The 24,368-nt window shown below is 42.6% G+C and overlaps 1 protein-coding gene across 3 annotated transcripts in view; it reads right to left on the bottom strand.

Moving 5' to 3' along the window:
• Window positions 1-24,368, bottom strand: part of LOC148400837 (semaphorin-4B-like) — a 50,193-nt gene that overhangs the window by 4,931 nt on the left and 20,894 nt on the right. For all 3 annotated transcript variants that reach the window (XM_088370130.1, XM_088370129.1, XM_088370128.1), the window contains 13 exons: window positions 15,732-16,152; window positions 8,102-8,262; window positions 7,777-7,839; window positions 7,207-7,305; window positions 6,040-6,151; window positions 5,409-5,525; window positions 4,747-4,904; window positions 2,444-2,628; window positions 2,205-2,355; window positions 1,914-2,124; window positions 1,691-1,806; window positions 681-838; window positions 211-302 (listed from right to left, as the gene is read on the bottom strand). In XM_088370130.1, coding sequence (XP_088226256.1) covers window positions 211-302; window positions 681-838; window positions 1,691-1,806; window positions 1,914-2,124; window positions 2,205-2,355; window positions 2,444-2,628; window positions 4,747-4,904; window positions 5,409-5,525; window positions 6,040-6,151; window positions 7,207-7,305; window positions 7,777-7,839; window positions 8,102-8,262; window positions 15,732-15,852 — 1,744 coding nt within the window. In that variant the 5' untranslated portion in view covers window positions 15,853-16,152. The remainder of the gene's footprint in view (window positions 1-210; window positions 303-680; window positions 839-1,690; window positions 1,807-1,913; window positions 2,125-2,204; window positions 2,356-2,443; window positions 2,629-4,746; window positions 4,905-5,408; window positions 5,526-6,039; window positions 6,152-7,206; window positions 7,306-7,776; window positions 7,840-8,101; window positions 8,263-15,731; window positions 16,153-24,368) is intronic.

The following is a 24,368-nucleotide window of genomic DNA, read 5'->3' as shown; positions in this document are numbered from 1 at the left end:
GGGCCTTATTCACTTCAAGTTAATTTAATAAACTCAGTTCCAATACATTTAAATTTAAAACGTGGGTGGTTTTAATCAAAAGGTGCTCTGTGCTGAGTTGGAAATACCATGAAATAAACTCCAACTCATTTGCGTGCCACAACATCATCTTTTTTTTGGGGGGGGCAAGTTGTATTTCTTTTGAAAATGCCACTAAAAATCATCACTCACGGGTAGCTGCTGGTCGGGCAGATCTCGGGCCGGAGAGCGTCCTGTTACAAATGGCCGAAGTGTCAGCCTCTTCCACATCTTGCTGCCAGTGGCTGAGACAGAACATGACATCCAAAAACACCCACAGCTGCAGTTAAGTGACATGTTGTGTGCACATGCTCTTCCATCTAGCGCAAGTCTTTCATTAATGGTGTGATCACAAAGCCGCTTCAGTTTGACAAAAGGGAACAATTTTCTTTTTAACGCCATCTTGTCCAAGTTCACAACGTGACGGATGGTCTGGTTTTTATTTGTTTTGATACACAGTGTGGATCCACTTAAGTTGTACATTACATATGGTAATTCAATCCACCAAAATGTGCCTCTTAGAACTTAAGAAGTCACAACGCCATCATGAAAACGTCCGGTCGGCCCGCAACAAATGGTTAACACTGCATGTTTTTCTTTTTCTTCCGATCATGTGACCCTACCTGTCAGGCGGTGCCATCCTGACGTCCCGACAAAGCCGTCCAGTCCAGGCGCAGTAAGGGTCCCTGGACAGGACACACTCTCCGCAGCTTAGGTAGTTGGAGCAATTGGCCACAGGGACTTCCACCAGGCCCGAGTAGGACGAAACAAACAGAAGACCCTGCACAGGAGAAGGATGAAACGTGTACACTCAGCTTCTCATATTTCAGTTAAACACACAAATCCACTTTTGTATCGCTCTCATTAATATCAGTGGGTGAGCTGGACTATCCCAACTAACTTTGGGTAAGAAGTGGCGTACACCCTAACCCTGCTTGACCCCCCCCTACCTCAAAACCGTGAGGAAGTCATGCTAACCACTCGAGGACACGCTGTTGGAGATGGCACGTTTGGGCCCAAGATGAGATTTTCAGAACCGCAAGGCAACTGTGCTTAACGCTATTCCTCTGTGCTGCCTCATGGCAAAACAATTACATAGTTAAAAACAATTTAAGTAAATAGAGCACAAAAATCTGTCCAGATGTTCTCCTGCTTGGCGCCAGTAGGGTCGTTAAATTGGGGGTGACCACGCATACACGCAATATTGTCCTCAACTCATTTCACCAGCTTTGATGCACACGCTATAGAGTTTATATTAAGCCTGTTTTTCCCTGTAGTGTATTAAGCAAACATTACTGAATCATCTTGTTTGTCTTTCATCGGCCAAAATACGTGGGAAAGTAGCCCGGGCTTTATTAGAATGACATAATCTTTCGATAAGGGTCCATTTTGGCCTCTGGGAGAGGCCATTATGTCATAAAGAAAGGAAGGTAATGAAATTGAGCAGCGGCTAAAACACTAGCGAGGATCATAAACTCTGCTCCAGATGGCCAAATAACTCTTAAGAAAATGCAGCAAGAAGGCCCCAGAGGGGAGGGATGTCCCTGGGCAGCTTGGTAAATTTAGCTCTTGTGCTGTTCTTCTTTTTGACTTTAAACAAATTATAATCTAAAAGGCTCTGTAAAATATTTACCCTCTGAGGGTCCAGTTCAATGTGCTGCACGGGTTGCGGGTCAGCAAACAGAACCATCTCCTCGATGATGTGCATCTTGTCGTTAGCGTTGACGGCCTTGTGTAGTTTTCCGTCATCTGGGCGCAAGGGGGGGAAAAAGATGCAGGTTTGAAATCCACCATAGCTGCAGATCATTCATTTTGGGTTCTGACCAGAACCATCACGGCACAGTTGTGTGTCTAACCTGTTCCGATGAAGAGCACATCGTAGGCCCTCTCCATGCCCTGAATCTTGTGAACGGCAATTTGTGTGTAGCGCACGCTGCGTTTCAGCAGCAAGGGGGCGCTGCGGATCACACTGTCCATCAGGAAATGGTCCTTGACAAAGTTGAGCACCTTGTCGGGCATGTGCAAGGACGACTGGATTCCCATTTGCCTGGCGTGGTTGGTGACACACTGCGGGCAGGCGATAAGTGTCGGATAATTAAATACACATTCATCCAAATAGAAAGTATGCATTTCGGGATGCGACTCACCGCTCCGGGTCGCGGTTCTGGTGCTGGGTGGTTGTAGGTGTACCATTGCTGGGTTTCCCTGTTGACCTGCCTGTAGCGCCCGCTGAAGGCCCGTTCCACCTGGGCCATGGTGAAGGCACAAACTGCAGAGCTGCCAGACGCACCTTTGTACCTGTCAACAAAGTTGCACATTGAAATATGTTATGATGATGAACAAAAGTGTATTCACAAAATACTTTTTTTTTTTAAATGTCTCTCACCACTGTGATGTGAAGACCCCGTAGAAGACGGTGCTCTCCCAGCTGTCTCCCATGGGCTTCAGGACAAACATGTCCTGGATGATGTTGAAAGGGAAGCCGCCGTCGTCGGGCAGAGAACACAGGAGCTGGGCCTTCAGGAAGGTGGTCCACTTCTTCTGCAGCACACGCTCACCACCTCTGTCTCCCTGGAAACAAGCGTCAACAAGTATGTGTTAGCAACTGCTGGACATTTTTATGCTTCCATGGGAAGAGTTTGGGAAAGGCCCTTTTCTGTCCCCAGTGCATTTTTTTTTTTTTCTAACATGACCTATGCAAACTAGAAGTTGAGTTTGTGTTTTTGTTGATGGACATGGCTGTGGACAGAGGTCCCCTTCTCGTGAAAAAAATAAAAAGTACTACTTGTCGATGAATGAAACTACAAACGTGAATAACAACTTGCTTGCTTTTGCCTTTTAAAGGAGAGTGCACAAGTGTAAACAAAGCCGAGATATTAATGAAAGATTTTAGGGTCGGCCCTCATTCCTTCCCCTGAGATTTGAACGGAGGCAGGAAGAATCTTTTCCATAAACACACATCAGATGACCTCGTCGGGCTCGGGTAATTATCAGCGAGCTTGTAAACACGTGGCAACGAGTAGCCAACAGCCAGGTGGCTCGTGCGGAGGAGGAAACAAAAACACAGAAATCTCTCGACAGGTTGTAGCCGCGTCGAGCCCTCGATAACCCCAAGCTCCCTTACGAGAGCATGGGAGGGAAGAACATGTGAGAAGTGGCACGTTCCCTCCCGCGGCGAGCTCTTAAACATGAACAATCGTCTCGTTGCGTGTTGAGGTGAGGGCCTGGTGGGACTGCTGCAGGCCTGGGAGCCAATTAGGCCGCACTTCTGCCGTAATGAGGAGCGTGCATTCCTGCTCTCTCAGCTGTCCACCGCTCTTGTAAAGTATGCCTGCATTGTACTTCTGCATGGGGGCCATCCCTAAAGATAGTTGGACTGTGAAAATATGCCTCTATAACATCAAGACTTCACATTATAAATAGAGGACAATAATAATAATAAAATAAATTACTCACAAAAACTGAAAGTGATATCTGGGCTTTAGGGTGAAATGTCAGAATTGACACACTAAGATGTAGGACAAGTGAGTTTAAAAGTTTAAGAGGTCAAATTAAGTTCATCTCTAAAGGTTATAATTATACTTCATTTCCCTCCCGTGCGTATATCAAACTATTAACAGCAGTCAGAAACAGTAGTTGCGTCAATAGTGATTGTATGACGCACAGAAAGAATGTAATGCATAAATTGGAATAGGTCATGAATTATAAAGTGAATATAATTTTTATGATGGGAATGACATCGGCAGGCAGAATAGCATTAACATTTCGCTAATGATATTGCAACTACAAAATGTGCATACAAATCATGAATTATTGAATTAGGGAAAGAGAGAAATGGACTTTTCCATTCTACTGAATGGTGAAAAAAAAACGGATTAATGGTTATAAAAATGAAACGAAAAGCTTTCTGTTCGTTTCTCAGCTATAAAAACATAGTACTCTGACTTCCCATTACGTTCCAAAAACATACATGTTAGGTTTATTAAAGACTTTAAATTGTCTAAAGGTGTGAATGTGAATAAGTTGTCTGTTTCCCTTGCACTTGTCTGGCCACTTTAATATCTGATGCTGTTGTATTGATAACTGTATGGCGCTATTTCCCCATTTTTTCCGACTGCTGATAAAAAGTAGCAGTGCTATGCCTCGGTGAGTAAACCGCTACCTTTTCCTCATCCCCGCATCCAGCGGGCACACCTGAATAAACACAGGAAAGTCTGAGTGGGAGAAAGGGAGGCGGACATGTCGGAAAAGAAAAACAGCAACTCTCGAGCGGAATGAGGCAGAGCAAAACAGTAGTAGAAACACGGCGGGGAACCGTCAAAGATATTCAAAGATGGTCCACTTTATCTGACAACACACACACACACGCATAACCAAAAATGTCATAATGACGTTGCGTATCCACAACGACTGTGTATGTGAGGATTGAAATAAAAAAAAAATAGAGTGGCGGAATATTCCCACGTAGCGACACTAAATGTGCAGAAAACAAGTTGGTACAGTCAGACAGAAAGAAAAACAGTGATGCATTATTTCCATCACGCTTCATGCATGTTCCAACGTGGGAGCGTCTCGCCTCTCAGAGTGGCAATCCTATCCAACTTAAAGACAAAGGCAGCTGGAGGCCATGTCGCGTCTTTTTTTTTTTTCTTCCTGTCTGTGTGCGCAGCCGACCAGGTGTCGTCTTACCTTGCACACGCGAGCAATCCTTGACACAATGGTGTTGTCAAAGAAGTCAAATTCCTTCCCCGCCTCGTTGAAAAAGAAGTAAATCTTGTCGTCATCGCCGACGAGGTTCCCTAGCGGCTGACTCTCCTCGATATAAGCCGAGCCTACAAAGATGGGATCTAGGGAAAAAAGAGAGCAAAACAAACAAAAATGGCATCATTGTGTTTCCTTTATTCACAGCAACTTGTTTTTCTTGCTAAATGTATGACTACTGTAAGTCGGTCCTGGGAGAGTAGATGAAGCTCAAAGCCCGACTGTAATTGCACTCAGATGTATCATCAGCATGAATTACCGACAGATCCAAATAGAAAAGAGGTCTTAATTGCGCACAGCGTGCTGCGTCCTTTGGCAGAGCGCTTACGAAGAGCATGTGTGCCCACTGACAGAAGCCAGCCAGCCAGCCAACCATCTAAAGAGAAACTTGTCCTCTCCGCATGCGACCTGCTAATGAGCACTTGTGGAAGCTTTACCTGCTCACTTAGACAGATACATAATGGTAACACAAGTTCAGTTCACAATTCAACCCAGAACCTCTTGAGAACGAGGCGACTCATTCTGTTATTAAAACTAAAATATGTCGTACAATCAAGTTATGTATATGTGAGGGTGAAAAGAATTTCTACCTTGCAGCCATTTTAAAGAGTTTTCCGTCTTTAGTGCTGTTCCTTGGCCCAAACTCTTATAGATGACAGGCTCGTTCCCTTGGAAATTGCTGACTGTGCCAGTGTACAACTCACCATCTATTAAAAAAGAAGAAAATGCAACATGTTAAAATGGATTATCTAATAATGCAGTATGAGCAAGAATCAGCAAGAAATGATATTAGCTAAGTACTAAAAATAATCTCGTTATTTACTGATAGCTGAATCACACGCAGAAGAGAAGACAGATGGGAAATGATGACTCATCACCCTTCTCAACTGGCCTTTTGAGTCAAAATATCAAGAGCACTGACCAACATTCACAACCTAAATTCTAATATATGTCCCATAAAAGTGTATTAATTAATTTCCAACAGACTCTTTCCTTCATTTATGTGGATGTTAGATTTTTTTTTTTTTTTTTTTTTTTACATGTTTATCCATCTGCCCTTCAGGATCAGTAGCGCTGTCCAATCGAACATTAACAATAGATTAAAAATGTCAAATTTGTCCTGGCACGGGCCCTTGATGACATCGGCACATTTCTATCCTCTGATTGGTTGGTCAGAGCAAAATTTGCTAACATTGACGAGCAAAATTTCATTTAACGCACCAACAATGATGGCAGTGGATTTGTACTCTGGATTAAAAGGGCAGCGGCTGCGCCCGTCTTCCATCACCACTTCGCCGGCGTCGTCCTTCGCCAGAGTGAACGTGGACGTGTTCTGCAGACAGACAGGCACAGTGTGATGATGTCATTCTAATTACAATGACCTCAGCAGCCTCCGGCGCTAAAATACACAAGAGAGCGCTGACTTACTGGCAGTGTGAACGGTGAGTAAACAGGTTGTCATTTACCACACATATGGTTTGGATTGTGAGCGGAGTAGTCTTCGATCTGGCATGTGAGCTTTAATACGCTGCTTTAATATGCAAGCGCTGATCAAACATCTGTTTTCTTTCAACCACATAAAAAAGCGCCGAGGTATATGTAATTGAATTAACGAGAATGAATGTAAACTCAGTATCGGCTCAGGTTTCCACTAAAACAAAATAAACCCAAAAATATATATATTTTCAGAGTCTGCCATGACACAAATCCCAACTGTGCCAATCGAGTACAAAAAAAAGGTACCCGCTGCACAATACAGCATAAATCCATTTTTTGAGTTCGATGTCCAAGGCATGTCTGCCTGTTTAAAGAAGAGCTACAAAAATAAACATGTAATAATATGCATGTGACAGCGTCCTGCACTGTGTCAACATCAAGAGCATTCACCCCGTCTTCCGCAGCCTGAGACACTCTGTTATGGTTTCGCTTTTTGACGTCAAAAGCGGCTAAAGTTTACAGAGCTGACGTTAGTGTCACACCGCTGCGAGTCTACCAGCCACTCCTGACGTGCTCCTCTGCTAAATAAACACGTCTGACGCTGGAAAACACACACACACACACACACGAAGTAGCCCCCTGCTGACTTATCTGGATAAATTGCCTCAGCAGGGTCCTGTCACGCTCAGATGGCAACGGAAGGCAGAAAAAAAAAACAAGCTTGAAAAACCGAACTCGAGAATACTGAAGAGTGGAACCTCTTAGATTTTCTGGAAAATACGCCGCAAAAAAACGTTATCACGTGAAATCTCCTCTGACTTCATGTGAATGGAGTTGCTCGTTGAGATGATGGTTGAGTGGAGTGAGCTTCTTTGGGTTTTTGTTGCTTTTTTATGGCTGAGAGGTCAACAGTGTCAAGTTTGGTTGAGAAAGGCATACTTGAAGACTTACAATGTAGCCGCAGATGGGGCTGAAGGCGTAGGTGCCGCACACGTACAGGTGCGTGCTGTTGAGACGCAGGAGAATCTTGATGTAATTGAAGCAATCGGTCTGAAGAGGGGGAAAAAAAAACCCATCATGAGTGTTATTTTTCCAAAAAATACCTGAAATGATCAAATAAAGCGGGGACAACAACTCAAGTGTTCAATGGGGAGAAAAGCTGTTGGAGTTGAGCTGGGACTACACAGCAGCACCACGTAGATTAGCAGAACTTGTCGCCTGAGGATACGACAGCTGCTATTACAATAAGGGCGCACATACACAGCAAAAAAAAAAAAAAAAAGGGAGAATCCCCCATGCACACCTGGTAAATGTGGAACGGTATCAAAACATAAAAGTTGAAGGTGACACCAACTCAAGGCATCAAAGCTCCAAACAATACTGCTTATGGCTCAAGTTGTACAGGTTAGTGTAGTACATTCAGGTTTTAATTCCCGAATGTGACAATACAATAAAAAATAATCCTCTGGAAACTTTTTCGGTTGTTTCAACATTGTCGATGGCAGTACTGGCCCATCTCACCTCGAGGTTCTTCCCTTTGAAGCTGCATTCTTCTCTCTTTCCAAGCGGAGTAGCCCAAGTCAGCTGAAGGGCAAAAACAGTTGGAATGAATGATTTAAAAAAAAAAAATTAAAAAAAATGCAACAACCACCTCATGTTGAAAAATCTGCTAAAATTAGAATAAAATAAAAATACATAACTCCAAAAGCATATGCTAAAATATTATCGTTACAATATATATTTGTAGCATTATTTACAGATTGCTATTTCCATGAATTGGCGAAATTGCACTTTCACGGCAAGACTTTTGCGTGCACACACACGTCTGGCAGTGTGACACACTCACATTCTTCTGCAGCTTAGTCCTGCTGATGTCGGAGAGGCTGAGGGCAAACAGCGCCTCCCGGGCCCCCACGTACAGCATGTCATCCTCCTGGCTGAGCAACAGCGACGTGTAATTGAAGACGCCCTCGGCGGAGAACCTCTTGGCCGATCTCTCCTTGGCATCTGCGGGGCACGTGTGACAACAATGCCATTATTACAAATATTACAAAGAAGCAACAGCAAAAAATGTTCAGGGGGGGGGGGCTTGGGGCTGTGTTTGCCACCTTGCAAAATTCATTGCGGTGTTACTGCATGTCGTTGCCAGATCCCAAAGTTGCTCAAAAACTCCTCCGGCAGAAAAAAATTGTTTTCTAACCACTTGAAGCGAACTAATAGCAGCTAATGCAGCCTTTATCAGCCAGCAATGCGAAATTCAGGCTAGGCATTAACACAAAGTTTGTTCACATCCTCCTCCGTGATAAGCGAGCCGATACGCTGCACCACCACAAACTTGGCAGGCATAAATAAATAAAATCTGCACAAATACAACTTTTGATGCCAGCTAGTTTTATCGCTTTGGATGTGATATCATTGGAAGAAGCCATTGGGTTTCTTTCTTTAGCGGGGAAAAACAAGTCTCGGAATGTTCAAAATTAGTTGACTAGTAATTATAAGAGGTTATGAGGTGACAACAGAAACATGCAGCATCTTGGAGATGATGTCACAATCAGCGAGCGAGAAGGAACTTGTTGATTCTCCAATAAAGACCTTGAGTTGCCTTTAAAAATCAATAGAACATATACTTTTGTTGTTTACATACTTTGCAAAGCTCTTTCCTCCATTGTTTTTGCTACATGTTTATCTATTGCTTCCTCCGGTAAACATAGAAAGAACTGACCAAGACAGCAAAGCCAAAAATTGCTGCATGTCCAAATAAGATAAACGGCTTGTAAACACGAATATTTGCTGCACTTCAAGCGACACTCAAAGCACTTTGGCAAGAAAATCGAGACGAGCCAGCTGCACAAGACTCATCTTGTCCGAAACATCACATTTCAAGGACTTTTCCAAACCAAAAGCTCTAACTTTGCGGAATATCCTGCAACATCTGGAGTCAATGTAGAGAAAGCCTGTCATTTGAGTCATAGGCTGGGACGCATATATACATATTTCCTGCCATGAGGGCAGGGAAATCACAATTAAATAAATTACAATTGAATTACATGTGGAAAGAAAAAAGAAATCTATAAAAGACAGTATACGTAAACACTAATCGTTTAAGGAACTAAAATAAATAAGAAAAAATGATAAATAAAAAAATGCAATACATAAAATATTAAATACTGTGCAAATGAAAAATGCAATAAATAAAATATTAACACTGCCCAAATGAGATAAGGAAACAATGGTAAGAAGAAAGTAAAAGGACTTGAGATGATTAAAAACTATTTAAAACTAATCTGGTAAGAATAAAATTACAATCCAATTAAAGGAAACAAAGCACTTAAAAATATGAAATCATGTTAATCACCATCTCTGCTCATTGCAAGTCTGTTGGTCCGGTGGGTTCTAGTCGTTCACTTAAAAAAAAAAAAAAAAAAAAAAAAACCTGCTTCCCTTTGGCACATTAACGTCCTGACGTACATCACCGTGCAGGACAATAACATAAAAAGCAGAGTAGGGCTCACTCATGAAAGTCACGGTATTGAGGAATGGACATCGTTAACAACAGTAGCCGTGGTAACGTTCAGAGGTCATCCGAGAAAAAAAATAACATGTCACTGTGTCTTGAAGAGGTCATTTGTGGTTGGACACAGGGAGAGATGGATCCAAACTTGCTTTTAGGAACTTTGTGTGCTGTCCCAAGACTTTTGGCCATATCGTAGAAGTTAGCAATAAATCAGGTGAAATTCAATTCCGGTAGCCTATTCATTCAAGACGCCCCCCCTCAATAAATAAAGGATGCTAGGAGCAAGTCGTATATCCGAGCAGCTGCTCCACAGCGACCATGTGCAAACTGTCCGCAAGACAATGAGATACGCGGTCTCATTTCAACTCTTGCGACGGGAAACCGACTCTCCGAACGGGGTTCTCGTAAAATATGTAAATTGTATCTGCTTGACTATCTATATGCAGAACTCTTCATACATAACTACATCATCTCGCATCTGATAGTGTTCGATTCTGATCCCAAGGCTCCCGGGATGAAATCGCCACAGCCTATCAACTTTGCATGCACGACGATCCAGACAATGCATTTTAATGCAAGTATTATCGATGATGTTATCCGCAAAAAAACATGCCAAACCATAAAATGAAGCAGATGTTAATATATCCGAAAAGCATAACTTAACATCTGTACATTTTTGCGGAATTAAATACATTTTTGGATTGATTCGGGCCTCTTGGTTCGCATTGTTTCAGCTCGCAGAAATGATTCTCTGGCGCCAGTTTGCATACAAAGGAGAGGAGCACATGCACGTACACGCAGCTGCATATCGCATTCCAGATGTTTTGTAGCGCCGAGTCGGATCGAAGGTGGGGCCGCTAATCGCTCCTACGAGGCCCGATTGTAAACATGGCCTCGCATTGACGAAAGTAGCACGAGGCAGCGATGTCCAGCTTTGGACACTTCATTAGGTACACCTAGTATACATTTAAATTTTTGCCCTTGCAAATATGATTACACCTACTTTTGATAAAACAGAATAATATTGACCATAGTATCAATGATTAACTAATTATGATTTTTTTTCTCTATGTGATATTCATGCACAGTTTTTATTTTGTTCAGCGGGGCTTTTAGAGACCCGAGTTGTGTGTGTGTACATCACAGTGAGAGACGGCTGCACCTCACAGATAACAACAACTACAGGCTGGCAGTGCCTCATGCATGTTGATTAAGCAACATAGAAGGTGTCGCATGGTGACAAGTAAATAGAATGCGGGTACTTGAGGATTACAGAGGAACTTAACACCTGTGCAGAATCAACACACACGAGGATGACAGCATAGCAAGACTCAGCTCTGTCATCAGTGTCTCTCAGGTGTCATTCTGCAGGCATGTTGGTGGTTGTATCCCCGAGGTGGAATGTGTATGCCTTTGTGGGTTGCGAGCAACTTATTCCGACATGTCGTATGTGATTCCCTGAGAAAAAAAAAAAAAGAGAGACGTGTCCTCGCTCGTCTGACGACGAGGCGCTCGAAGCCCGAAAACACGGAAAGTCACCGGATGCCATGTTGTGTGAAAGAATGTCAGAGTAAATGTTGTACTGATTGGTGCTAAGAACGCTGTTGACTGACAGATGAGAAATAGGAGGCATATACAAGGGGGTTGTCATGGCAACGAGAGCCCAGCAACTCAAAGAGGTGATGATTGAATTACTTGAACTGGCAGCAAAGAATGCTTCCATTGGCATATACTCTAAGTTCACTGGCGGAGCTAGAAGGGATCTGCGGGGGCAATGCCCCTCCCCAAAAAACATATGCAAGTTCCAGGCTCTGGCCTTTTGATAAAACATTTTTTGCCCATTTTTCTTCATCCTGTGAGTGTTTAGTGTTTTCCAAAGAATTTTTTCATTTGGTAATTATTTTGCAGACCCAAGACATCCCCCCCCAAAGGAAAAAAATACCTAGCTCAGCCAGTGTCTCAGTTACCTTGACAACTGTCCCAATACTTTTGACCGTCCATCCTGTGGCCGTGCACATACTTTAACATTCACAGTCTCAGTCACTTCCACATTCTTGCAGATGGTTTGTGCAGCTCGCTAAGTGCACTCTCTGGAAGCAGCCATGTGATTGAGGCCTAAGTGCTAACGCAGCATACAGACCCACAATTGTGTGTGTGTGTCATGTGTGTGTGTGTGTTATAATGATGAGTTGTGCAGTAGTCTGCCACTCTGGTTGCACACGCACCGCAAAGTAAGCCCAGAGAACGAGCGGGCGGTCGGGGCCGGTCTGAGCGTCGCATGCTGATGGTTTTGTGCACGCGCTCCTCAAACAGCTGGAAGCTTTTAACGCTGACCGAGCCGTACCGCCGCCACCGCTCGCTTCCTGTCGCCGTATTCCACGCGAGCATCGCTTTGCTGATTGGTCCAATTATCCCAGCCGGGGGCTGAGTTCTGATAAGGACCAGGAGGGGGCTTTCTTGATAAGAGTGTGGATTGCAAATTTCACTCAGGTGACTTTTTTTGTGGAACTGAATTATAAAATCTCCAAATACTGGTTTTGAGTAGCATTCCAGCCTTAAATGTGGTTGCGCATTTGTTCACTGCTTGACATGAAAACATAATAGCGATGATGTCATGGCATTAGCAGAAGATCAAAACATTACCTAATCTCCCAATCCAATCACGCAAAAGCCCTGATTTATGCTGCTGACCGTATCTGGAGAAATAATATCTGGTATATTGCTATAATTTGCAGCATTACTGTCCACAATCCATTTCAAAAAAGTGAAAATGGAAAGAAACTGCAATTAGTTAGAGGGAAAAAAATTAACAGTAAAGTTGTGCCAATTGGATGCTTTAAATGTCTTCTACATTCCAAAATCAGGGGTTAAGTTGTCACTTTTGATTCATGCTAATTTGTAAGTTCTTGACAAAAATTGCATATGCAATGGAAAAAAAAAACAACCAAACATTGTATCTGTCATTGTTGTAAAATAAAATGACTTGTTGCGAAATGTTGCCCAGACTTCATAAATGACAGATTTGCATCACCCCGCTACAAAATCTCTGCCTACACGAAAAAAAAAAAAAAAATTAACGCAGCGATCCCTAAAAATGAGTGTCATGACCCTGGCATTCCTGTCTGTCCACCTTAATTAAGCTCTACAAGGTCATTTCGCGCCGCCTGCTATTCTGCGCCAATCAAGCTGTCCAAATGTGTCACAGCGGAACTTTTCTCCTCATCCGCTGGAGCGTGTAAAAAAAGGGGGGATGAGGCTATCAAAACCGTGCCGCAATCACGTCGCCATTGTTGAGTCGGATGCGAGCATTAATGAGTGTCACTTGTGGGGGGTCCAAAGGCAGCTTTTCTTTCAGGCTCAGTGGGCGTGTCCTCAGTGATCATTTGACATCGGTGAGTGTGGAGAAACGCTCTAAAAGCAATTTTGTTTAAGAAATATATAATTCATCGTTCTCCCTCTTATCTTTTTTTTGCAGAGGCCTGAGCACTGCACATGAAGTGTCGCAATGACATCGCTATTGTCATTGATGGCGTCGGTCGAAGGCACTTGTGAGTGCGACCCCCCTATGAGTCGAGGTTTCACAGCCTGCATTTCTTTCAGGATCAGTAGGCGTGTTCTAGGTTTTAGGAAGGCATCGTAGCATGTCTAAAAGGGATACTAGTATTTGGGCCCGATGCCTAAAATCACGGGCAGGTCGCCTTTGCTTGTCTGCGTGCTGCCAAGGTCGTTGGATTAGCATGCATGAAAGCCGGCGCACAATATACGGCCAATGGAAAGCAAACACGTGTGTGTAAAGGGCAACGTGTACACCGAAAGGGGCAAATGCCACAGAAGTATGTGCCACGCTCGTGTAAAAAAAGTATTTCAAAGTGTGTGTTATGTCCACTATTGGCGGAGAAATGGCGCATGACATCGCTCTCGAGATTAGTCGACAAACATTTGAGCATGTGCTGGTTATGGGAAGCTAACGCTAATCGCACTTAATGCTAAGATTGTTTTGCCAAGATGGCGAATCATGGGGAGAGAAATTCTGCAAGGCGTAACCGAAACGTGAAATCATAATTTGGGAAAATTCCAATTGTTCCGTCATTATGTTGTCATATTTTTACTATTTAATAAAATTCTTGCTTCAGTTCCCTAGATTAACCGTCAAAAAAACCAAAACGCCAAAAAGTCTTAGGTCAGTAACTTTAGCATATTTCTTTTCTATGATAACAAATGGTCGTTGAACTTTTCTTTTTCAGTTTACGCCGTTGGTGGAGCAGCATGGAACGGACAATGTGAAAAGGCCGTGAAAAGTCCACATGAAATCGTATCCGGCGCTAAAACATGCAAACATTACTGAGGTTTTTCACATCACAGTGGTGAAAAACAACTACCTCCAATCTTCTCAGGTTTAAAACTCAGAGCGACTCTTTGTTGATGCAAGCAAAGAAAGAAATAAACGTCCGCTGGCTCGAGAGACGTTTGTGATAATGAAAAACACGCCGCATGCCCAACTTTATTCCCATGAACCTTCGTGCAGCCCTAATGAATAACAGACGAGCGCTCCCGCCGCAACCGCCACACAAAAACCCTCCACTCGGCGCACATGAGAGATTAGCCTGCTCATTAGGAGAGAGGCATGGTGAATGGCAGTCAATAGAGGAAGGACAAAAAAAAAAAAAAGACATCTTTCCAGGGAAAAAACTTCACTTAAAGCGAGGGAAAGTTCCCCCTCCCTTTTTTTTTTCCATGCATGCAATTGTGACCAAAGTTGTTTGACATGGTGTGGCACAGGCTAGTTATTTGCGTTTTTAAATTGTTTCTGCAAAGTGACTTAGTGTAATCCATTTAGGTCTTTGACAAAGAAGTTAAATGGCTTAAGCGAGAGAAAGGATGCGCTTGAGAATGAATAACAGCAGCTTGACATGTGACTTCCAACCAAAGCATTTTTCTAAAGAGGACTTTGGACTGTTACAAACCAGGAGATAATCCAAAGGGACAACTGACCACATCTATTGGCCGCTCTACGTTATTATCTATATATTTTTTTCCAGATCTAAATGACCATGATGCTTTAGTGATTTGGCAATAGCTGTAGTCACAAACATAGTATTTTCCACTGCTTCATGCAAAGTCTGGTTGCCACTGAGAAAAACTGCTCAAATGAAAATTCCACCCCGGCCCTGTAGGTGGCTGTAGTGAGCACTATAACACAGTGGACACCTGCCTAACAGAACAAACGCTCTTTATTATGTCTATCCTTGGCACAGACATATTTGTATAGTACACTATGTTACCATGTGGATCCATTCCTGAACACAAAGCATAATGACTGTCAGTGTGTGTGTGCGGGCACAATTATGATTGCACGCATTTTATTTGGGCATGCGTGCACCTCGGCCTGCAAGCACTTATGCCGGTCCGCCTCGCTCATCACGATAATTCACTCATGCAAATGAAGGCTTGAGTCCTGCAGATGGCCGAGCATTGATTGGGATTTCTCGCTCGCTCATCAGAGCATTCTCACCCTGATATGATATTATTTAGGGTCTTTTGTCGATTGTTGATGAATTGTGGCTTGAATCAACTGACACTAATTTCAAAGGATGAGGTGTAAAGAAATTGTTGTATGTATTGTACAGAGGCCGTTAAAAAGTTGAGCATGCTGGATTTTATAGCGGCGTGAGAGTCTGGTTGTGAGCTGTGGCCGGCAGCAGCTCCAGTGTGAATGTGCTGGGTGTTTTATTGTTATCTTGAAGGTCAATAAACGACTTAAAATGACAGCCTAATATAACACTGACATGGAAACAGAAGTTCTGAACATTCAGAAACATTAAAAATCTATTAAAACCAATTGTTGATATTTTGATTTGGTCAAAATCCGTTCCTTATATGGAATAAGGTGGAAAAAATAGTCACAACTTCATCAAAAATGTTGAGCTGTGAGATGTTATAAGTGTCTTATTTTTTCACTTACCGTATGGGAAAGTGATTCGCGGCGTGACGTCGTCATCCACGGTCATTGCTGATTGGACGCAGAGGGCCAATAGGATGGTGGCAAACGCGAGGCAGCGCGTGCCTGCCGCTAACGTCCACATGGTTATCCTAGCCTCACACCAAGAAACACAAGGGGGAAGAGTGTTTGTTTGAACTTTCCTCGGAATTCATGAAGCTCCACCAAACTCCCGAGCTCAGCTTTCTATCCTCGCCGGCATCTTTGGAAGAGGTACAGCGAGGTAGCGAACGTGCCCTTGACTTGATCCTTGTATTCCCACAGGTCGTCCTCGCACACGGCGAGCAGACTCTTTGCACAAAGACGAGGAATCCTTTCTGGATTAAAAGCCTGCTTGGTTTTTGCTGGTGGATGTGATCCGCACTAAGCTCCAAGCAATGGTCAACTGTGAAGAGAACAGAGGGGAAATACGTTCTCTAAGTCTCATCCAAGAACAGGCAGAATTAAAGCTGAGTTACATCAACACATTCCATTTCTGAGAACAAAAAGAGAAATTTGGCTGAGGATATAACGGCGAGAGATACTCGGATTTTCGACCAATGAAAACGAGGCGTCCCCCTTAACTCTCCGTCCCGAGAGCGCAACATGTATTTGTCACAGTGATGCCAAAAACAAAAGCGAGGCCATTCTTTGAGCACGCCGCCAAAAGAACGACATCAAAATGCAAGCGGCTGGCACTCCACGCCACAAACCTTTGCGATTTTTTCGTACCCCAGTCAAAAAAACGACGCTGTCATTAGCAACCGCAGATAATCATGGGGATGCTTGACTTAATATTTTTTGGCTGCCATGAGGATGAATGAAAGAACAGCGAGTCCAAAGACAACTCTGTCATTTTGCTTTGTGATGTATCGGCTTGTTGTGCATGTACACAAACCCTTCCAGAAAAAAAAAAATCGGATATAATTGATGAATATCAATTGTTTGAAAAAGTTTGAACATGAATCACGAAATACAAGAGACAGTTTTGAGAGTAAACAGCACTCTAATGGCGTCTCTGGATGAGGCCTTTTTTTTCTCCTTTTTTTTTATAATCAATGTGAATGTTCCCTCAAGAGCTCATTCAAAGGGTTTTAGAGCAGGTAATAAATCCACTGGCAGGGCAGGACGGCTGGAGGGGGGGGGTAAGAGGGGCGGGACGACCGGCCCCTGGTTGTCTGGTGACCGCTGATGGCAGACTTCCTGGTGGTCGTAACTTTAGCTGGCAGGCACCATTACAGAGTTGCTGAGTGGAAGCAGACAAGATAACTCTAATGATAGAATATTATATTAATCCGGCCGTTCAGTTTTCTAACCCCAGTAACAAGAGACTAGGCAGACTTGATGGAAAAATGACATCCATGCAGCAATAGGCACAGAATGGGGAAAAAATACATAGTTTCGAGATGATGAGGCTCATTACTGCCACCCACAGGACTGGAGGGGAACAGTATTGAGTACTATTCACAGTGACATTGTGATTCTAACTGAAACTACTCCCTGACTGGAGTTCCCCAGCATATCATTACTCAACATGAGACGTCTTTGAATATTTAATGAGAAGCGAGTGCTTTCAGGGATTCTTGGCACTCTTTATGAAATGGTATAGAGTTTAATCCGTAGAGAAAATGTGTCAAAACATTTCTCCTGACCTTTTGTTACCTCAACGAGAAGCTTAGGCCCACCAACAATGATTTTTACCTGGTGTGAATGTACAGTTGGTGGCCTGATACAGCTTTGTCACAAAAAGCATCCATGCCAGCTTGCACGGAATGGAAAAATCACATGCTTTCAAAGAATTGAAGAATTTAAACTGTGAGGATTTGGATAATCCAGTTAACGCAACAGCCCGTGATTAAGACCTTAGGAGTAGGGATGCAACTGACAACAAAGTGTCTTCAATTTTCAAATGGCCCAAGTGCTAAATTAAACTGGCCACTTCTATCAAACATTTAACCACATTTGCAAGGGGCACAAAAAAAGTAATTTATTGGTACTAGAAATAACTACCAAGTTTAGTGCCATGTAGCCCATCTGTCTCATCAGGCTCCGTGCACTGTATGGATAATTGAGGGAATCTGGTGCCATATTGCTCACAGCAACAGATTCATTAACCTTGAGAACTCCCCTGGAGGCTCCACATTAACACCTACATCTGTTGAGATGAAGGAAAGAACGCGACAACCTCATTGGTTGATAGACCGGACCGGGTCATGACATGTCTGGAAGAGCGTGAATGCTAAGGACCTCATCCATTGGACTGATTTCAGTCACATTCGTCCTCATTGGGGTACTAAGAAATTCACGCGAGAGGCAGGGAAGACCCTAGACTGGTCGCCAGTCAATCACAGGGCACATATAGACACACTGAAGGTCAAGCCCTCAATTAACTGAAGCACGTTTTGGGAATGGGGAATGAAGAAAAAGCCTTCAGAAGCCAGGGCAAGACAAAACATGCAAACTACTCCGCACAACCGGTCCAAGCCAAAACTAGAGTTGAACCCACAAGTAACTCAATCATGCAATCAATCATCTTGTCTCTCGTGAGTCTTCGGCCGAGGGAATCGACGTGATGCTTGGTTAGGCATCTGCTACCAAAATAGTTGGTCTCGGAGTCACGGCACTTCAAAACGGCTCATAGGAGGACTACTATTATCACTACTTGAGAGCTTTCTGTTATTCTCAAGTACATGCCTGAAAACCACACCGGTTGGGGTTTGGGATTCCAGCAAAGTTACCGGAGCCATTGTGTTGAGGAGAAAGAGCTCAGTGGGTGACTGACAAGACAGAGGCATCATGCTGGGTCTGTCTTTATAACTCACACTTAGCGCAGTCTGCTAAAATGTAGCAGGGGGAAAAAACAGATTTAAAATGCGTACAGTACATTAACTTTCCAATTCCAAGCTATGATCTTGGATTGAATTTATGGCGAAGACACTGTGTGCATTATTCACTTATTTGCATATTATAAACATAACAAAATGGGCGATAAAATGTAAATTAGCAAAGGGATGAGCTCGTCACAGCATGAACTCCATTGAATTGCACTATTAGGGAAAGAGACGAATCAACACGAGGCTCCGCTGTCAGTTGTTCACATTGCATAACAAAAGCCGCATCTTCGTCGCCTCACAAAGGTATCAAGATGTTGCCATAGTGGTGATGCAGCAAAGTTTTACTGACTCAAGCTTTTTTATTGACTTGTTAAAGTTTGTTCACAGTATATAAAATTTGCACTTAAAAAAAAAAGTTTAATTGAATGAATTCAATTAATCTGTGACCATCGTGAAATATTAATTAATTTTGCAGACAATGTTTAAAGTTACAATTTAATATTTCATTATACAAATGTACATGTTGTACTTACATGTTTTGGGAATTTTCTTATGTTAGCAGTTGGGATTCAAACCCAAAACCTCACGCTCAATAATATACGTGTGGAATGAGACAGGTGGGAGGAACAAGACAGGTGGGGACTACGGAGACAGAATTCCTGCAGCCGTCTCCCAGACTCCTAAATAAATCACTAGTGGGTTAAAAATAAACTGCAGCCCCTCCTTGTCGCAGTCAGGCCGGCCGCCGATCGACTACAACTTAATGCATCGACGCCGGTGACTTTCTGCAACAAAGCGTGACTCAGCTCGTCTGGCAAAAAAACAAAAACAAAGTCAGACGAAAATAATAAAAAAAGGGCAGGAGAGTGCGATGACATCATTGGGAACGAAACTTGTGGCACACCTTTTACAGTGTGCAACATGACATCAAGGGGTGGTTGTACTAATTTCTATCACGACAAGCTTGAACTTGACTACCTCATCATCATCGTCATCATTATTATCATCATAAGGTAGACGTGATCACAGCTTGAGATCAAACAGTAGCAGGTATGTAAGGTTTTTAAAACAGGGCAACATGACCTTCACAATTGTACATAATAATAGTTATGAATTTTAGAAGTGTTCCTCTGGAAACTACTGAAACCAGGCGGGTATTGAACGCTTCAGTAAAATAAAAATGCGGGACAATGTGGCACTCCTGAATTTACTTCCCCGATGAAACATGTTTTATTGCAGGAAGAGAAAGAGGGTCAAAAGTAAACAGAGCACTGTAGCAAAGTGGAGACTTTGGAGTGTACTGCTTTTACTTCAGAAAATAATCGCTGCACCAGTAACTGAGGACGTTTCAAGGAGTTTGACGAGTACAATATTAACCTCGTGTGTGTTATTGTTTTATTTTTAGTTATTTTTATCACCAAACAATACCAAATAAACACACTAAATGGGGAAAATGTTTTGTAATACACTTTCACGCAAAAATAAAATTGTACCCGATTATTAGATTGAATCACCAACACGAGCGGAACAGGAGCAGGCTTGAAAAATTAGCGACGAGGAAGGTGGCTCATCATGAAAGTGTATGTTGAACTGTGAACCAAGATAGCCAAGCTGTAAATGCTTTTAAATCCTGGTAAAAAAAAAAAAATCACCCAGAGCCAAGACACAGCAATAGAATTTGCTACATTCGCATTTGTGTTTACTTTTGTCATTTCTACCATCCATTTTGTTTACTGTTCACTGCATTCCAAGTCACAGCAAGATGGAGCCTAACTTCGGAATATAAGCAAGCTCCTTTACAGACAGTACTTATAAATGGACACTGGTGATATGAATATCTGTGCAAATTGAAACCAAAAGCATCTTTTGCGAAACATCCCACAGGGGGCTCCCCTAACGTATCATTAATTATTCACCGAATCATCTTTCTATTGATTTGCGGCGGCCTTGAGTCGAGCCGCTTCTCGCGGCTCAAGATAAGACTCTTAAAGCAAATTCCTCTAATATGACTCCTACAGAAGATAATCAGTAATAAAATTCTTGCAAAAAATACGAAGTAATTGTTCAGTTCGTACCTGAACGGCCTTCAGTTACAATAATGTCACGCGTGGCAAACACATCCATAAATACAGGCACCAAAAATGACACATATATCATTTTAAGTACACGGCGCACCGCAGCATGACATTACCGACGACGACGCGCATATTTTTTGCAGCTGTATGCACGCACATGTGGTGGCCAAACAAGACACAACATGCGTCTTTCCAGAAGACCGCAGCTAAAATAACACAACTATTTTTTTATTTTGCTAACGTGTTCCAACTCATGAAAATGACCACAAAACAGCTTTTTCCATTAAGGATGCTCTCGTCATCTATTTTTTTTTTATAGCGCTTGTCTTCACTCGTGTCGCGGTAAAGCAGAGCTGATTTTGGGCAAAAGGTCGGATTCTTCCTGGAACTGTCATCGGCCAATCACAGCTCAGTATTGTTGAAGAGTCAGGCTTCATTTTCAATGAGTGCCAGAGGAGTGCTTAAAGGAGAGTTTGGGGGTCAAGTGTGTTGCCCACTAATATGCAGTTGACTTTGAACCGTAGGAGATCATTTTCAGAAAAAGTGTAAAGTGTAATTAATGGGCTGCGTTTCGTAATTCCCCATAGTCGCCACTTGACCACGGCATCTCTTACACAAACTGCCGCGCACTTACCAGCAAATCCCTTTATGGCATTTAAAAATGGCCGCTATTAGTCTCAGAACCAGGAGCAAAGTAGATTAAACTAATCTCCTTTGTTTACCCGGCTCCAAGACCTGTGCGTTTAACTTGCCGACTCATTTGAAATAGCGTGACGCGAGAGAAATTGTTAAGAAATGGCCATGCACATAAATTGCGCCCCTAGAGGCCTTTAGTGTTATTACATTCATGTAAACAAGCGGTCCACTTTGACTACTGCTGCTATTCTAATCTCTTCAGAGTGCAACTTAATTATATCAAATTGTGTCCTCTTTTTGCCTTTCAAACATTGGAATTTAAGTATTTTCATCAACCTGAACTGCGAAATAAGAATTTAACTGCTCAGGAAAAAATAAGTTTCCCCAAAGATAAACTCTGTTGTTGTTTACAAGCTTGTACAGTAGATGATCCACCTGCGTGACGACGTGCAAGCGATCAAAGTAACACTCACGCGATTACGCAACGAGGCCTTCCGTGAGGTCACTGCGCTGATTACGCCACACGAGGAAGCAAAAGTAAATACGTGACTGGCCACAGCGGACCAGCAATCTCATGACTTCCACGTCAGTGTTGGAAGCAAGCCATTAAATCCCCTGCGGTTTCATCAACCTGAAGACTCATTTCATTACCGCTTTTGACAAGCTGGACAAAAGGTTTTGAAAAGGGCATTCATGGACGTCTGTACATCTGCACGATCTAATGAGATCTAATGCAAGAAGTGGAGCAAACTTCACAAAGATGGATGAATCTCAACTTCAAACCCATAGTGGACACCATTTTGCCTGAATTGCCTCAGGACACGATTAATCCACCCGATTATCAAGCTCGTCTCCATCTAAATCAAGTGGAGATTGCTGCTATTGCGCTATTCTGCTGTCTGGCAGGTTTCAAACAAACCAGCTGAGGCTCTTTGTTAGATATCAGGTAAGTGGTCCTTGGTTTTGTGATTGGTGCCAATGAAGGAAGTCATAAAACAGCATGTGGCGGTCCCTCCTGGCACCAGTTCCCTGATGGAGGCCATAGATAATAACCAGTCACATTGAAGCCATTTGTCTTTAACTGTGAAATTGAGAATAATAAGCTTTTTTTTTTTTTTTGGTTGAATGTTCTCTTTTCTAATAAGCATCTGCTCCCCTGTATTATTCTGAATGACAGCTGCGGTCGCACAATACTATAGCTGCGTTTAACAATAGTAAACGTAGTAAGCCAGCGAGATTTGAAAAAGAGTGGATTTTCATTCCCGACCAGCTGTTTTTCATCGCCAAGTGAGAGTTTTATCTTTTTCCCCTGCACTCGATTCAAAACAGAGAAGCAGAAAAAAAAAAAAAAAAAAAGAGAGGGAGGCAGGAATTTGTCTCTGGAGAAAGAAGAGCCTGTTGCATAATACATTTCCATCTCAGACTTCTTCAAACTGATACCGATACTAAGTTGTGACAAACGTGCGCCTCCCTTAAATGCCACCCCCGATATATACAGAAAAAAAAATAGCAGACCACTCTTGTTTTTTCATTTTTAAACACCTATTACAAATAAGAATAAATTTTTTCAGACTAACATTAAATGACCCACAAAACAGCTGACAAGAGTTGAATGTAAGAAAAATATTAAGACATTTTCCAAAAGGACTTCAAATCCATCAGCAGGTAATTCTTTGCAGACTTAATCCTCAGTGTCACTACCAATGCAAAGTTAAATTAAGATAATGCGGGATTGTGTAAGGTCCAGAAATGCTAAAAACACAAAAATACACTGACTAATACAGTGTAACCAAATGAAGATAAGGAAATGAGTAAGTCAAGGGAGACAAATGAGATGGACCTTGGCTGACCTGCATCTGAAAAGAATAATAATTTTAAAAAAAAACAGCAAGCATTCCCTAAAAGCAGCAAGTGGTCCTAAATATGAACAGGCAAGCCAAAAAAAAACGACTTTGAAGACACATACATGATGCAGCAAATGCAAATCATTCAACACAAAAAGGCTTTGTGGACTGACTGCAAAAAGTTATATCGGATATTACTGATACTGATATACGAGGCCGGCCGGATGGGGGCAGCTAGCTTATCTTGCATGGCACAGCGAGAAAAAAAAAAAACAGTCCCACAGAAATTGCTGTCAAGCACATCTCATGTCCAGACACTCACATGGAGGCACTTCAACACGCTAACCTGCCAAGCCCCGCCTCTTAAAGGCACATGCAGTGTTATCAACACGCTGGTTTGTTTTTGTTAAAGCCGATAGCGGATGGGTTTGGCAACTATCTCCCGCGATGGATGGGGGGTTCACTTTATCTGGTTTTCAGAGACTAAAGGGCCCTTGTGAACCTTTGTTAAAAGGAATGAGTGTCTCCCCACTCTGGTCTCCACATGCTGACCATTCCTCAGCGGAGCAGTGGGTGGAGCATGTGTGTTTGTTTTGAGTGTTTGAATGTGTATGTGATTGTGTGGGTGGGGATCCCATGTGTGTGCGTGTGAGGTTTTTTTTTTTAGGCAAAATGAGGGGATGCAGAAGAAGAGGAGGGGGGATTTAAGTGTTTCAAGGAATACTGCTTCCTGCAGTTTTTGGTTTACAGTAAAATGAGGGAGGATGAGTGTTGTTCATTCTCACACGAGGTCATCTGAAGGTTTGTTTTCATCTTTCTCCCCCTCTGTGTGATGTCACAATAAGACACTCATCAATTTGATTAAGCCAGTAAAGGCTTTTTTTTTTTTTTTTTACACATACAAAAGTGAAGTTTCTGGGTAAATATTACTCAAGAAAAGCTTAGTCACATCCTGAATGTTTTGTGAAATCTTAAATCTTAAGAAATTTCACTTTTCAACAAACTGTTTGAACTGGCATGCAAATATTAAATAATACAACTGTTTTTAAATTTAAGAAACTATTTGGTGGACTGGGGACTAATGTGTGTGATAGTTAAAAGTGTTAAAAGAGAAATAAGATATTGAGCAAGAAACAAAATAGACATGCTTTCTTTGCTTTAGTGGGCCACTTAAGTGATACGGCAGGCTGGATGTGGCCCCAGGGCCTTGAGTTTGACACCTATGATTTAGAG

The sequence above is a fragment of the Syngnathus floridae genome, chromosome 3, assembly GCF_059516105.1.
Source record: "Syngnathus floridae isolate MCC-2025c chromosome 3, RoL_Sflo_1.0, whole genome shotgun sequence".
Classification (NCBI taxonomy): Eukaryota; Metazoa; Chordata; class Actinopteri; order Syngnathiformes; family Syngnathidae; genus Syngnathus; species Syngnathus floridae.
The sequence above is the reverse complement of the archived record's forward strand: the minus strand, read 5'-3'. Positions and strand labels throughout refer to the sequence as shown.